Source organism: Myotis davidii, unplaced genomic scaffold (assembly GCF_000327345.1).
Source record: "Myotis davidii unplaced genomic scaffold, ASM32734v1 scaffold208, whole genome shotgun sequence".
NCBI lineage: Eukaryota > Metazoa > Chordata > Mammalia > Chiroptera > Vespertilionidae > Myotis > Myotis davidii.
Window position 1 is genome coordinate 1,136,528 of NW_006299706.1, and position 14,070 is coordinate 1,150,597.

The 14,070-nt window shown below is 57.9% G+C and overlaps 2 protein-coding genes across 4 annotated transcripts in view; one reads left to right on the top strand and one right to left on the bottom strand.

Annotated features, from left to right (window-relative positions):
* DCST2 (DC-STAMP domain containing 2) overlaps positions 1–262 on the bottom strand; it is a 7,229-nt gene extending 6,967 nt beyond the window's left edge. Inside the window, exons 1-2 of the mRNA XM_015571680.1 lie at positions 258–262; positions 28–148 (exon numbers count right to left, since the gene is read on the bottom strand). Coding sequence (XP_015427166.1) covers positions 28–148; positions 258–262 — 126 coding nt within the window. The remainder of the gene's footprint in view (positions 1–27; positions 149–257) is intronic.
* The window catches only part of DCST1 (DC-STAMP domain containing 1), a 16,220-nt gene continuing 2,156 nt past the window's right edge, over positions 7–14,070 (top strand). The window contains exons 1-15 of one of the 3 annotated variants that reach the window (XM_015571721.1): positions 7–321; positions 962–1,087; positions 1,152–1,226; positions 5,828–5,956; positions 6,510–6,649; positions 7,390–7,606; positions 7,696–7,839; positions 8,590–8,711; positions 9,298–9,455; positions 11,664–11,763; positions 11,905–12,000; positions 12,118–12,244; positions 12,561–12,677; positions 13,235–13,285; positions 13,408–13,521. In XM_015571721.1, the coding sequence (XP_015427207.1) occupies positions 261–321; positions 962–1,087; positions 1,152–1,226; positions 5,828–5,956; positions 6,510–6,649; positions 7,390–7,606; positions 7,696–7,839; positions 8,590–8,711; positions 9,298–9,455; positions 11,664–11,763; positions 11,905–12,000; positions 12,118–12,244; positions 12,561–12,677; positions 13,235–13,285; positions 13,408–13,521 (1,777 nt within the window). In that variant the 5' untranslated portion in view covers positions 7–260. Of the gene's footprint in view, positions 322–961; positions 1,088–1,151; positions 1,227–5,827; positions 5,957–6,509; positions 6,650–7,389; positions 7,607–7,695; positions 7,840–8,589; positions 8,712–9,297; positions 9,456–11,663; positions 11,764–11,904; positions 12,001–12,117; positions 12,245–12,560; positions 12,678–13,142; positions 13,522–14,070 lie in introns of all 3 variants that reach the window. The other 2 variants (XM_006775663.2, XM_015571720.1) reach the window with 2 other exon arrangements.

The following is a 14,070-nucleotide window of genomic DNA, read 5'->3' on the forward strand; positions in this document are numbered from 1 at the left end:
TGTCTGCCGTCTCCAGGAGACGCCCACCAGGTTCTGTGGCTCCTGGGGAGTCACGGAATTCCTCGCCGGGTTCTGAGGTTCTGGGGCTGTCACTGTGGGTGTTGGGGTCTCTAATCTCCAGCTCCACGTCTCAGGGCAGAGAGGGGGACTGGAAGACAGACTTCAGGCAGGTGTGGGCGAGTCCGAGGGACGGGAGCAGAACCTCACACCCAGAGCTTCCTTGAGGAGACCTCTGAGTGAGAGAGGCTCCCTAGAGCGACATGGACACCGGAGTTCACCAGGCCCGACCGAAAGGGCAGCGGAGGAGACAGCCCCACACCAGTGAGTCCGTCATCGGCACCGCCCTTCCTGGTGCCTCCAGCGCCCCCGTCCTCTCATCCAGTCTCTCCTCCAGGACCCCCTCCCCTGCGCTTTGGGGTCCCTACCCCTCTCATTCAGTGCCCCTCCTTCGGGCAAGCTCTTCCTTCTTTTTTTTCCCTCCCTCATGTCTGCCCCACTTCCTTCAGGACCCCTCCAGTCCCTGCCACCCTCCTCCAGGCTCCCCCGGCCTCCAGCCCAGTGGTTCCCAACCTTCCTAATGCCGCGACCCTTTAATACAGTTCCTCATGTTGTGGTGACCCCCAACCATATAATCATTTTCGTTGCTACTTCATAACTGTAATTTTGCTACTGTTATGAATCGTCATGTAAATATCTGATATGCAGGATGTATGTTCATTGTTACAAATTGAACATAATGAAAGCATAGTGATGAATCACAAAAACAATATGTAATTATATATGTGTTTTCCGATGGTCTTAGGCGACCCCTGTGAAAGGGTCGTTCGACCTCCAAAGGGGTCGCGACCCACAGGTTGAGAACCGCTGCTCTGACCCCCTGCAAGCCCTCACCCTAATGAACCGCATCCTGGTCAGAGGAGCCAGGTGTCGGCTCTGATGGGCTCAACTCTTTGGCCCTCAGCGGTGCAGAGGCTCCTGAGCTGGGCGCTGCCCACCTGCTGTAGCCGATTCCTGTGGCGCCAGCCCGGCGAGTTTCCGGTCACCGCTGTCCTGCTGGGGGCAGGCGCTGGCGGGCTCCTGGCCATAGGTGAGTGCGGAGCAGAGGGGAGGGGGCCCATCTTTTGATCTTGGTTTTGACTCTGTCCCCTCAGGTCTCTTTCAGCTCCTGGTGAGCCCTATGAACCTCTACGAAGAACAGAAGACGATGATACTGTACGGCCTGGCGGGTTAGTGCAGGGGCAAGGGCAGGCACCCAGGAGGCCTGGGGAACACGGGCCCGTCCGGGGTCCCCAGGAGGGAGCCTGAGCTTGTTTCTTCTGTACCCAAAGGCTGTGGCCTCAGCCTTGCCTTGGCCTTTGAGGGGAGACCCAGAGGGAGGAGGCCCCAGGCTGTAGGAGACACAGTCCTTTCCCTTTAGGGGTCTCCCCAATCAGAAGGACCCCCCATGAGCCTCAGGCTACAGTCCCAACCCCACGACCCTTCCTAAGTAAGCCCCGTCTCTCCTCACCTCTCTGGCCTGGTGTCTTGCTCCTCTTGATAAGTTCAGGTCATTCATTCAGCACTAACTGTGCACCTGCTGAGAATTCAGCAATGAACAAGATTGACAAGCAGCTGTTTCGGAGTTTACGTTCTGGTGGAGAGAGTTAGGCATTAAATGGACAAGAAATAAGCAAGAGCATTTCTGATAGTGACAAACAGTATGAAAAACAGTTCACCAGGCCCAGGTGTGGCTCGATGGGTGAGTGTTGACCCATGAAAAGAGGTCACCAATGAGATTCCCTGTTAGGGCACAGGCTCAGGTTTCGGACTCGATCCCCAGTAGGGGGTGTGCAGGAGGCAGCGAATCAATGATTCTCTCATCATTGATATTTCTATCTCTCTCTTCCTCTCCCTTCCTCTCTGAAATAAAAATATGTTTTAAAAAAGACAAGTGTGGACTCTACATGCTAGAAGATATCAATAATCAAGCAAAGAGCCCTGGCCGCGTGGCTCAGTCAGTTGGAGTGTCGTCCCATATACCAAAAAAAGTTAACCCGGGGAATATGATGGAAAGGGCTGGGGAGCTACCCTAGCTTGAGTAGTCAGGGAAGGTTTCTCAGAGAAGGTGACATTGTAATATCAGGAGCTGTTGGGCTGTGAGAAAAGAAAGCCCGCCTAGAAGTGGTTTAACCATAAAGAAAGTTTATTATCTCATACTAGAGGCCCGGTGCACGAAATTTGTGCATGGACAGGGTCCCTAGGCCTGGCTGGCGATCAGGGGCGATTGGGGCCTTCCTTCCCCGGCTGTCGGCTGTGGACCAGGGCCATCCTTGTCCCGCACCGCCCCCTGGTGGTCAGCGAGCAATCAAACTCCTGGGCTCTGGTCGAACTCCCGAGGGGACACTTTGCATATTAGCCTTTTACATATATAGATAATAAGTTTCAAGTTACAGTGGAATTTGGAGTTTGTATAATTCAGCAGCTTAGCAAGCCCACCAAGGACCCAGATTCCTTTCATAGCTCTCTTTTTTTTTTAATCCTCACCCAAGGATATTTTTTTATTGCTTTTGAGAGAGAGATATCTGAGTTGCTCCCGTGCATGCCCTGACTGGGGAACGAACCTGCAACCTAGATATGTGCCCTAATGGGGAATCAAACCTGCAACCCTTTGGTGCAACCAACTGAGCCACATGGCCAGCTCCCCTTCGTCTCATTGGTCAGCACTGAGCAGCACAGGCCCTCTCTAAGCCTGTCCCAGGTGAAGAGCTCAGAACTGGCACCCCCACCAGTGTGCTGAATGAACGCCTCTCTCTGAGACACCAACAGGAAGCTGCTCTTCTCTAATCACTGCATTCAAACCTGTTCCGTTGCTGACGACCTCTCACGGAGACCCTTAGCTTTCTGCCTCCTTTCATTTAGAAGCCCTAGTCCTGCTTCAGTAATTATGACTATTTTTAAGAGACCCATTCATTCTACTATATCAACATTTCCATCTCAGTTCCTGCTCCAGCCTGCTCCCTCCTTCCCACCCTGCCTGCTCAGCTCAGGCCTGACCCCTGGTGGGGGTCCAGTAGTGGAGAAGGGGGCACGGCCAATCCTTGACTTTTTTCTCCGCTTTCTTCTCCTCTGGTTGTTCTGATGTCAGAATGGGATTACAGCGGTTCTCAACCTTCCTCATGCCGCGACCCTTTAATCCAGTTCCTCATGTTGTGGTGACCCCCAACCATAAAATTATTTTCGTTGCTACTTCATAACTGTAATTTTGCTACTGTTATGAACCGTCATGTAAATATCTGATAGGCAGGATGTATGTTCATTGTTACAAATTGAACATAATGAATGCATAGTGATTAATCACAAAAACAATATGTTATTATATATGTGTTTTCCGATGGTCTTAGGCGATCCCTGTGAAAGGGTCGTCTGACCCCCAAAGGGGTCGCGACCCACAGGTTGAGAACCGCTGCATTAGGGGAAAAGGGACAAAAGTCTGGTCACCGGGACTGTTGTAATTCCTCTGTGTGACAAGCACTCACGTGTATTGTCTCCTTGGAGGCTCAGAGTGGACCTTGCAGAGCCCAGGTCACTGCTGAGGGCAGTTCCACTTGGCCGACCTCGGGTGAAGCTGCCCACAGCTCCTGCAGCGGCCCACGGCCTCCGCTTGTGATGCCTCCCACAGGCAGGCGCCCGTTCGGATGGGGAGCCTCACAGGTGACCGGCGGCCTGCTCCCTTCCAGCGTGGCCTCTTGTCCCAGAGGAAATGCCCACTGCAAGCACTGCCAGGCTGGGAAAGTAGGGCGCCTTGCAGCGGCTCTCTCTGCCACGGAGCGCGTGCCACTCTCACTCCATGAACGCTCCCTGGGCTCTGGTTCTGGGCTCTGGGCTCTGGGCTCTGGGCAGCAGAGGTTCTGCAGCTCAGCAGGGGGCTAGCCCCGGACAGATGACCAGGTTCCCCTTCTCGAAGCGCCAGCCTCTAACGGGCTCTCTGGAGCCTCTCACTCAACGTGGGGAGGCGAACGCCCATTCTCTTCACAGACTCGCCTCCAATGGCTGCCCGCTCCAACCGCTTCTCTCCACTTCCAGAAAATTCACGTTTCTGGTCTTGTCTTTGTACAGGCTGGTTGGGGTGGAGGGGTGAGAGACTAGCTTTGCTCTTTGGGAGTCTAGAGAAGGGGTTGGCACCTCCATCAGGCTCTCTCTCTTTTTTAAATATTTATTATTGAATTCAGAGAGGAAGGGAGAGGGAGAGAGAGAGAGAGAAACATCAGTGGTGAGAGAGAATCATTGGCTGCCTCCTGCACGCCCCACCCTGGGGATCGAGCCCACAACCCAGGCATGTGCCCTGACCAGGAATCGAACTGTGACCTCCTGGTTCAGAGGTTGGCGCTCAACCACTGAGCCACGCCAGCCAGGCCATGGGGCTCTCCTTAGAATGTAGGGTAACTCTACCAACTATCGTCCTCAGCTTGAGTCTTTGGTCAAAAGGCCAAGACCATAGGAAAAGCCCCTTCAATGTTCTGTTTTACCACAATTGGATTAGACAAACCCAGATTCACTCCCAGGGCTCAGGGCATGGACAGGCCGTAGAACAAAACTCGTTATATTAGCAAGAAAGAAAGCAGACCAAACGGTCGGGTGGCACCCAATAGGGTTTGCAGCAAACCTGTATGACTAGGTGGTGCCAGACAGGTGAAGACTAGGGGGAGGAGAGCTCCTGGGTGGGAGGACAGCCAGGGCAAAGGCCAGAGAGGAGGGATGAGCTGGGCATGTTCCAGAAACAGCAGCAAGGTCTGTGAGGGTGGACATGGTGGGTGAAGGGCTGAGTAGCATGACATCACGTCGGGAGGGAGGCAGAGGCCAGACCACGAGCCTGTAGACCCTGCTGAGGGATTTAGATTTGATTCCAAGTGTGGTAGAGAGTCACCGGTTGGTTTGAAGCAGAAAGGGGACGTGATCTGACTTATGTTTTTACGAGGTCACTCTGGCTGCCTTGTGAAATCCAAGTGTAGCTTAGCGAGAGAGGGAGTAGGAGGCCAGTTAGTCGCAGCGAGGGATGACGGGGACTCTATGGGGGCAGTGGAAAGGGAGAGAGGCGTAGGCTCGGGATTTGCTTGGGCGACCCTGGGATGAACACTCGATCCACACAGGAATCTCCTAGGTCCCCTGACCAGCCGGTGCTGTTCCTGTGGCCTGGAATGCCGTCCGTGCCTTCTAACAACAGTTACTCATCTCCCAGGCCCAGCTGACACATCACCTCCTTTGTCCAGCTTCTCGGCCCCACCCCTCCCTGCAGAAGTGCCCACTCCCTCCTTTGCTCCCACGGGTCTTTATAAGCGCCTCCCTGAGCACTGAGCACGTCGCACTGTAGTCATCTGTTTACTCGTCTGTCTCTCTCCCTGGATTATGAGCTTCAAGGAGCTCACTGTCTCCTTTCATACACCACAGGGAGACACATGGGAAACTGCTGAAACATACCAGGAGGTCCATGCTTAAGGGCTCAATTAGGGACCTAGGGTAAGAGAGAACGCAACCTGGAAATAGGAACTCATGGCCCCTTCCCTGACACACACACTCACTCGTGTATACACACGAAGTCGATCACCAGCCATGGCTTTTCCACTCTCCCAGCCCTCCAGGGACGGGCACTCAGCTGAGCTCTGTAAATGGCTGTGGGAAAAGTGAAGTAATGAGTGGCCTGGAAGGCCTATCTGAGTCCGTGTAAATGGGGACAAGAGCGGGATGGTGGTGTTCTAGAAGGGAGGTGGGGGGAGGGGGGGTGCTCTGGTAAACCTGGTAGCCTAACCAGCTTCCTCGCTCTCCCTTACCACCTCCTGGGCTCTCCTGACAGGCTCCGGGGCCGTGGGCTGGGGGACCTCCCCTCATATCCGTTGTGCCAGCCTCCTGCTAATCCCCAAAATGCTGGGCAAAGAGGGCAGGCTCTTTGCGTTGGGCTACGCCTTGGCCGCCATCTATGAGGGTGAGTGTGCCCCTGGGCACCAGTTAGTGCTCCTGAAGCGGTGACCTGGGTGGGACACCCCAGGGGAGCCAGGCCTGGAGGAGGAGAAAGGGTGGGAACCGAATCCCAGCTGCGGCCATGGGCTGTGTCCCTGAGAGCGTTCCTCCCATCTCGGGGCTCCTTGGCTGACACAGGTGAAAAAGCCAGGGGCTGCATGAGAGGGCCCCTCAGGGCTGTAGGCCCCGTCAGATTCAGTCCTGGAAGGTGGTCACTGCATGCAGTGTGGGAGCGAGGGGTGGGCTTAAGAAACTTACTTAGCTCTAGAGCAGTGGTTCTCAACCTTCTGGCCCTTTAAATACAATTCCTCATGTTGAGACCCAACCATAACATTATTTTTGTTGCTACTTCATAACTGTCATGTTGCTACTGTGATGAATCGTCATGTCAATATCTGATATGCAGGATGGTCTTAGGCGACCCCTGTGAAAGGGTCGTTTGACCGCCAAAGGGGTCGCGACCCACAGGTTGAGAACCGCTGCTAGAGGGAATGACTCAGCAGGGCTTCTTCCCCCAGGACCCGTGGCCAACCTGCGATACAACCTCAACGAGGTGGTAGCCTCGCTGGGCTGCACCGTGGAGCTGCAGATCAACAACACCCGCGCGGCCTGGCGCGTCTCCACTGCCCCGCTGCGTGCCGTGTTCCAGGACCTGCTGGTCAGGACCCTTCACGGGCAGGGTCGAGGGGCCCCTATTTCCAGGGGCCTAGGTGACTTGAGCTGGGAGCCGTGACCCTGAATTTGCACTTTCCCCATGGGGGTGCTGCTGGCATTCTTTTTTCCAGGACTGTCCCCAAACATTGCAGGATGTGTCCTGGTCCCTGGGCACGAAATGCCAGGAGAGCCCCCACCCCCAGTCATGGGGACATGCCCTGCCCGCCCCACCACATTTCCAAACGCCGAAGTGGGAGGTTGGTTGGGCAGCTGAACTAGAATGTCAGGGCGTTGGGGGCCTTGGCCGTGAGGATTTGGAAGCTTTGAAAACCAGGGGATGATAGAGCACTGGGCTTTGGAGACTGGGGTTTGGGGGGATTGGAGCGTTGAGCTGGGGAGATAGGGGTTGAGGGGCTTGGGAGTCGGGACATGGAGATGGCATAGTGGCCTGAGGGATGAGTGATGTGGGGTGAAGTCCAAGGACCTGGGATGGGAGGCCTGAGGAGGAGCTGGGGGCCTGGGCGGTGGGCAAACAGAGGCATCTGGGGAGAGGGGCAGGCTCCGGGGACTGTAACCAGTGGAGAAGTTAAGGTGAGAATCTACCTCAGGGCCTAGGCTCCTACAGGCCTGCGGAAAGAGCCCAAAGCTTGGCTAATGGGGGGACTGGGGGCGGGGGGGAGAGGCTGTTGGGCAGCAGAGCTCTAAGCCCCTGTCTCTGACCCTCTCCAACCCTCGTACCCCCAGGGCAGCAAAACGTCACTGACAGCCGAGACTCAAAACATCTCCAAGTCCTTCGGGGACCTGGACGCCCAGGTGAACAGCGAGACTGGCTACACACCCGAGGATGCCACGGGCTTGGAAGAGACCGCCCAAGGGCAGAGGACCCGCCGCGCCATGGCCTCCAGACCCCACCTCTCCACACAGAAGATGTACGAGCTGAAGACCAAGCTTCGCTGCTCCTGTGAGGGGTGTCCCCAGGCGGGGCAGCCATGGGGCCGGGGCTCCAGCTCAGGGTGTGGGGGTCTCAGACAGCCCTCGCCCCGCCCGCAGACGTGGTGAGCAAGGCCATACTCAACTGCCGCCGCTGGTTTGACAAAAAGCACGAACAGTGCATGCGACGCATCCGGGTCCCGCTCCTCAGCCACCTGCTCTGCCTGCCCATGAAGTTCAAGTTCTTCTGTGGCATTGCCAAGGGTCAGCAGGGGCAGGAGGGTGGGGAGTACCAGGGCAGGGGTCTGAGTCCTTGGGGCGCGTTGGGTAGGTGTGGGGCAGGAAGCAGTGAGGCGGAGGCTTTAGGCTCTGAGGACACAGCCCCCTCAGAGCAGCCCTTCCACTGCCCAGGGTAAGTGACAGCCACGCTCTGCACTGTCTTTTCAGCTGAAAGATGGGCATCATAATAGTGCTTATCCCGTCCAGGGTTTTTGAGGGTTTAAGACAGTGGTTCTCCACCTTCTGGCCCTTTAAATCCCGTTCCTCATGTGGTGACCCAACCATAACATTATCTTCGTTGCTACTTCATCACTGTCATGTTGCTACTGTGATGAATCGTCGTGTCAATATCTGATCTGCAGGATGGTCTTAGGCGACCCCTGTGAAAGGGTCGTTCGACCGCCAAAGGGGTCGTGACCCACAGGTTGAGAACCGCTGGTTTAAGGCGCTAACACTTGTGAAGAAAGTAACAGAGCTGGCCAACGGAGCAGTTGCTCTATGAATATGGACTAACTTTGTTAATAGTTGGTCTGGTTATAGACAGGGGGGACAAAGGGGGACATCAGACCTTGCTCCTGGGAAAAAGAATTCAAGGAAAGCAGAGAGGAAATAGACTCCAGGTGGGAGGAAGCCGTGGGCAGGGAAGCAGAAAGCAGGATGGAGAGGATGACCGGAAGGGAAGCCTGGAGGCTGGGCACGGGAGGCAGCCCCTAACCTGGCCCCGCTGCCCCCCAGCGATGGAAATTTGGTGCCGCAGTCGCATCCCAGTGGAAGGCAACTTCGGGCAGACGTACGACTCTGTCAACCAGTCCATTCATGGGCTGGGCGGGGACTTTTCAGCCACGATTAACCTCAAGGTAGGAGGCAGGGGCATTTTGGAATGGGGGTGGGGGGGTAGGGAGTGGGAGGAGGGCACAGGGAAGAGGACTTGAGGTAGGGCAAGTGCAGGCGGGGGCGGGGGGGCATAGGAAAGAGGTCACTGGGCATGGGGAGGGGGCAGGAGGGGAACAGAATTGGTGCCGGGTGATAGGAGAGAGACAGGCTGAGCCGGTGGTGCGCATGGACCCGGCGTTGGGATGGATGGCCAACCAGGTGTGGGACGTGCCCTCGCACGTAGACGCAGGGGAGCAAGCCTATGTCCAGGACCCAGGACGGTGTTGGGCAGAAGGCAGCAGCAGCTGCCCCAGGTCCCACGACAAGCCAGCGGGCACGACATGAGTGGGGCGCCGGGGAGAGATGCCACGGAGAGGCTGCGCCTGGCAAACAGAGGAGTGGCTCCATGAATAGCGACTAACTTCATTAATGGTGGGGATGGGTATAGGCAGGTGAAAAGTAGGGGGCAATCAGGCCTTGTTCCTGGGAAAGAGAATTCCAGGAGAGCAGAGAGGAAAGAGACTCCAGGTGGTGGGAAGCCTGGAGGGCCTGCGCCCGTGCCTCCCGCAGGAGGAGAAGCAGGCCGGGCTGCTGGGCCTCAACACCAGCTGGGAGCACGTGAGCACCGAGGTGCGGGACTACGTGAGGCGCCAGGAGGCCCAGCTGGAGTGGGCCCTGGGGCTGCTGCACCTGCTGCTGTCCTGCACCTTCCTGATCGTCCTCCACGCGTGAGCCCCCCACTCCCGTCCCCCCGGTTCCCAAAGCCCCTTCCTCAGCTCTGGAGGGGAGCCTGCGGGGGAGGGGGGGGGGCTGGGAGAACGGACCATCAGGCCCACCTCCGACTCTGAATGTGCGTGTCCTTGTGCCCTTAGCTCTGCCGTTCCTAGAGCGGGGTGCGTTGTTTACACAGAGTTAAAGGAGACGTGGGCGTTTTGTCAGGAGGAACATCGCCCGTGTCTCCGTCTATCCAGCTCCTTCCAGCCTTTATCCCTGATGCTGACGTTTTTACTTTTCGCTTTGACTTCTGGTTTTTTTCTTGCCCTTCCTATTCCCCTTGGCTCTGACTTTGTGCCATTTTTATCGTCCAATTCTGCTTTCATTTTCTCCCGCCTGCTGTGTTGGCAGCTACTTTCCCTCCATTTGGACCAAAGTCCTCCACCCCACCCAGCCTGGCGTCCAGCCGGGCCGCCCTGAGCCTTGCTCTCCGTCCCCTACTGACCTCTGGACCCTCTGTTTCCTGTCTCCACCCCCAAAGGCTGGAGATGGGCAGGGGCTGGGCAGGGGCTGGGCAGGGGCAGCCACAGGGGCTCCTGCGTGGTCTGCCCTTGTTTGTAGAGCCCAGGGCGACGCCAGTGAGGGGTTCTGTGTGTGCCTGTGAGAGGACAAAGATGAATGGGCCACATTCCCACCCCCAAGGAGCTCATGGTGGAGGGCAGACAAGAGAGGCATCCGAGAGACAGAGGCCATTGAGGGCTGTGGGACGGGTGGGGAGCCGAGGAGGTGCCCCTGCAAGAGCTATAAATGGGCTTCAAAAGGCAGCCGATGGGAGCCATGGTCAAGGAGAGAGAGGGTGTCTCGTGGGCAAGGATCCTGGCATCTGTGTCTCGTGGGCAAGGATCCTGGCATCGGCGGGATGTGGAGGGCAGAGGACTCGGCCGGAGTGGGCTTGGCCAGACAGTCTGGAAAGCCCTGGGGGCGGTGGCAGGATGGACGGGGACAGACTGAAGGCAGGAGTCCAAGGTGGGTCAGAGGTCAGGGAGCCTGGCCGGACTGGGGCGTGGCAGGAAGTCGGCCTGAGAAGGCCCTAAGAGGGAAAGGTGTCCGGGCCTCAGAGCTTGGGGAGGGGAGGGGAGGAAGGAGGCACAGAGTCAAAAGGCACTTCCAGGCTTTCAACCTGGCTGAGGTCACTCCCTGCAGGGGCAGCGCTGGGCGCAGGGCGGGGCCCAGGCTCCGGAGGCCTCTGCCCAGTAGCGAGAGGTTCCTCCACAAGGGGGCGCCCACCATCTTTCTTTGCATTTACAGTCAGTTCTGCTTTAAAGGGGAAGATGTATGGATTATGACAAGGTCCCAGGACCAATAGCGTTGGCAGTTACGTTTCACGGCGTACAGAGATTATTTACTGTCATGGTATAGTTTCAAACACATTCTATTTTTTTAAGTATTTTTATTGATTTCAGAGAGGAAGGAAGAGGGAGGGAGAGAGAGAAACATCAACGATGAGAGAGAATCATTGATCGGCTGCCTCCTGCAGGCCCCCTCCTGGGGATGGAACCCAGGCATGTGCCCTTGACTGAAATCAAACCCGGGACCCTACAGTCTGCAGGCCGATGCTCTATCCACTGAGCCAAACCGGCTGGGGCTCAAACACATTTTCAACAATTAACATTTTTTTTCCTTAGAAATGGAAGCTTTATGTGGGGCCTTGGGAGATACACGGAGGAGAGTTACACATGCACACACACCCACCTACCCCCCCCCTCGACACACACACACACACACACACACACACACACACAGAAACCACGGCTGAACCCAGGGGTGTGTCAGAGGGGAAGGATCCTCCAGGAGATGTTTTTCAGGCTCGGCCGAGAGGCGAGGACTCGGGCGGTGAATGTGGGAGTCACAATGGATCAGGTGGCTCCTGAAACCTTGCGGGGGTTCCCCCCCCCCACCCCGCTCTGTGCCTTTGCTCTTGCTGTTCCTCTGCTTGATTTCATCCTGGGAGATGCACGCCTGGGACATCTCCCTCCTCCCGCGACAGCTCCCCCCACCCCCTGCCCCCTCGCTGGTGTGGGTGCCTTTCGCTGCGCCTGACTGAGGCAGGGCAGGGCTTCTCCTGCCTCAGGAAGCAGATGATGTTCAGTGGCCGGCGGGTGGCGTGGCTGTGCCTGAGGAAGCCCCGGGCCGGAGAGAGAGGGGGACGTCCTCATCCGCAGGTCCTTCTCCTACGTGGACAGCTATAACGGGGACATTCGCTTTGACAACATCTACGTCAGCACCTACTTCTGCCAGATCGACGAACGCAGGAAGAAGCTGGTGAGGGGGCCCAGCCTCACCCGAGGGTGCGGGTGCGCCGCTAGCTGACCTGTGGCTTCACGCTCCGGGAGGGCAAGGCGTGGGGGAGGGGGCCCTTGGTGTTCCTTGGTGTTCCCCGCAGTGTGGACACCTTTTTTCCAGGGCAAACGGACTCTGCTGCCGCTCCGCAAAGCTGAGAAGAAGACGGTCATCTTCCCCTACGACCCCACCATCCAGGCCTCAGAAATGAGAAATGTGGTGAGGATGGCAGGGGGGCCACTAGAGGCACAGATCTGAGAGTGGAGGGCAGAGGCACAGAGAGGGCGCCATGCCGGGGCAGGTGGGTGCCCGCTCCACCCCTCCTGCTCTTGGCAGGTCAGGGAGCTGCTGGAGACACTGCCGGTTCTGCTGCTGCTCCTGGTGCTGTGTGGGCTGGACTGGGCTCTCTACTCCATCTTCGACACCATCCGCCGCCACTCCTTCCTGCAGTACTCCTTCCGCAGTGAGCGCGCCCCCGACAGGGCCCTGTGCAGCCACCCACCCCGAGTCTTCCCATTTTTGTCTCAGCCCCTTTCGGTTCTCCTCAGGGTCATATCTGAGCCCCGCAACCTGACAGCTGTTCCCGGGGCCCTCGGTTTCCAGCCCCTTTACGTCCACAAGAGAAAGGGCGTGGCACTCAGTGAAGGGGTGGACTGTGCAGCTGAGAAGTGTTTCTGAGTTGGGCCTCTCCTCATCCCCTTAACTCCAACTCCTCACCTAACCCCTACATCATCCCCCATCCCGCATCCCCCACCCCACTGCCCGGATCTTTGCCTCAGGCAGTCATAAACTGGAGGTGAAAGTTGGGGGGGACTCCCTGATTGCCCGGCTTCTTCGGAAAACCATCGGGGCCCTGAACACCTCCTCGGAGACGGTGGTGGAATCAAACAACATGCGTGAGTGATGCTGAGATTTCGGAGCAGAGGAATGGAGGGCTGAGGGGCGAGGGGCTTTCCAAGGCCCAGAGTGGGGGACCGGGCCTTGGTGGGGGGAGAAGGGGTCAGAGGAGACTGTTTGGGTTGGGGAATCAGAGCAGGAAATATCAGGTCCGACTTGAAGAGTTGGAGGATGACAGACTTGGGTCAGAGGAGCCTGGGGGCTGGGCCTTAGGGCCAGAGGGTCCCGTCCTCTGGAGGGCATTGTCCCACAGAACTCCCTGCCCCGATGGAAATGGTCTACATCTGCGCTGTGCTGAGCACATAGCCGCCTGGGCCCTTGATGGCCCAGCTCTTCAGGGGGCGGGGGAAGCAGGAGCCCGGCAAGGTTTCAGACCTGACCTGCGCCCTCACTGGGGTGGGAATTCAGCCAGGGCTGCCCTGTCCCTCAGCGGCCAGACCCTTGACAGGCCTCCCCGCCCCCAGCCTGCCTGCCTCAGCCCGTGCGCCTGAGCCCCGGAGCCTACGCGCGGACTGGACTCCCCACCGGCCTGCTAGTGTGTCTCTGTCTGCTCCAGGCTTTCGGCTACCGGCTCCGGAGGGTCATCGCAGCCTTCTACTTCCCCAAGGTGCACCCTGGCCTCTCCCCGGACCTCCCCACCCCTCCGGGCAGCGCTCACACACACACACACACACACCAGCCGCCAGCAGCTCCCCCTGCGCTGGCCCTGACCCTCTTCTCCTGGCCCAGCGAGAGAAGAAGCGGATCCTGTTCTTCTACAACGAGCTCCTGAGGAAAAGAGCGGCCTTCACCAAACTGAGGAGGGCGGCCATCGTGAGGCAGGCGCGGGAGCAGAGAGGCCGAGTAAGTCAGGCCAGGCCTGCGCACTGTGGCTCCCGGCTGAAGGAAGGGCTTCTCCTTCCAGTCCACCTGGCCCCCACCAGGCCCCAGGCCTCTGGGAGCTCAGTGAGTCCAGACATGATTCATGCCAAGGGGCCTGGTCATCTGCTCCTGGACGTCAGGGCTGTGTCCATCTCTGAGCCCCAGACGTCAGCCCAGCCTGAGCTGCTCAGAGGACCAGCAGGAAGCAGGAGGAAAGGGGGAATAAGATGTGAGACAGGCCGATCGAAGGAAAGCAAGAGGGGTTCATCAGAAACCAGGGACCACGGCAAAGCCACGGGGCCTACTGAGAGGCCTGCAGACCAGAAGCTTGGGGAAATCCATAGGAGGCGGGGAGGTGGGGGCTGGGGGCCAGGGAGGCCTCATGAAGGGCGCGTGGTATATGGAAAGCACATTGAGTCGGGAGAACCAGGCTCCAGTCCACACTCGCTCATGAAGCTGGGTCACTCTGGCCATAGTCCCCACTGGACCTGGGTCTCCCTCTGAAGAACGGGGGGGGGGGGGGGGGGGGCG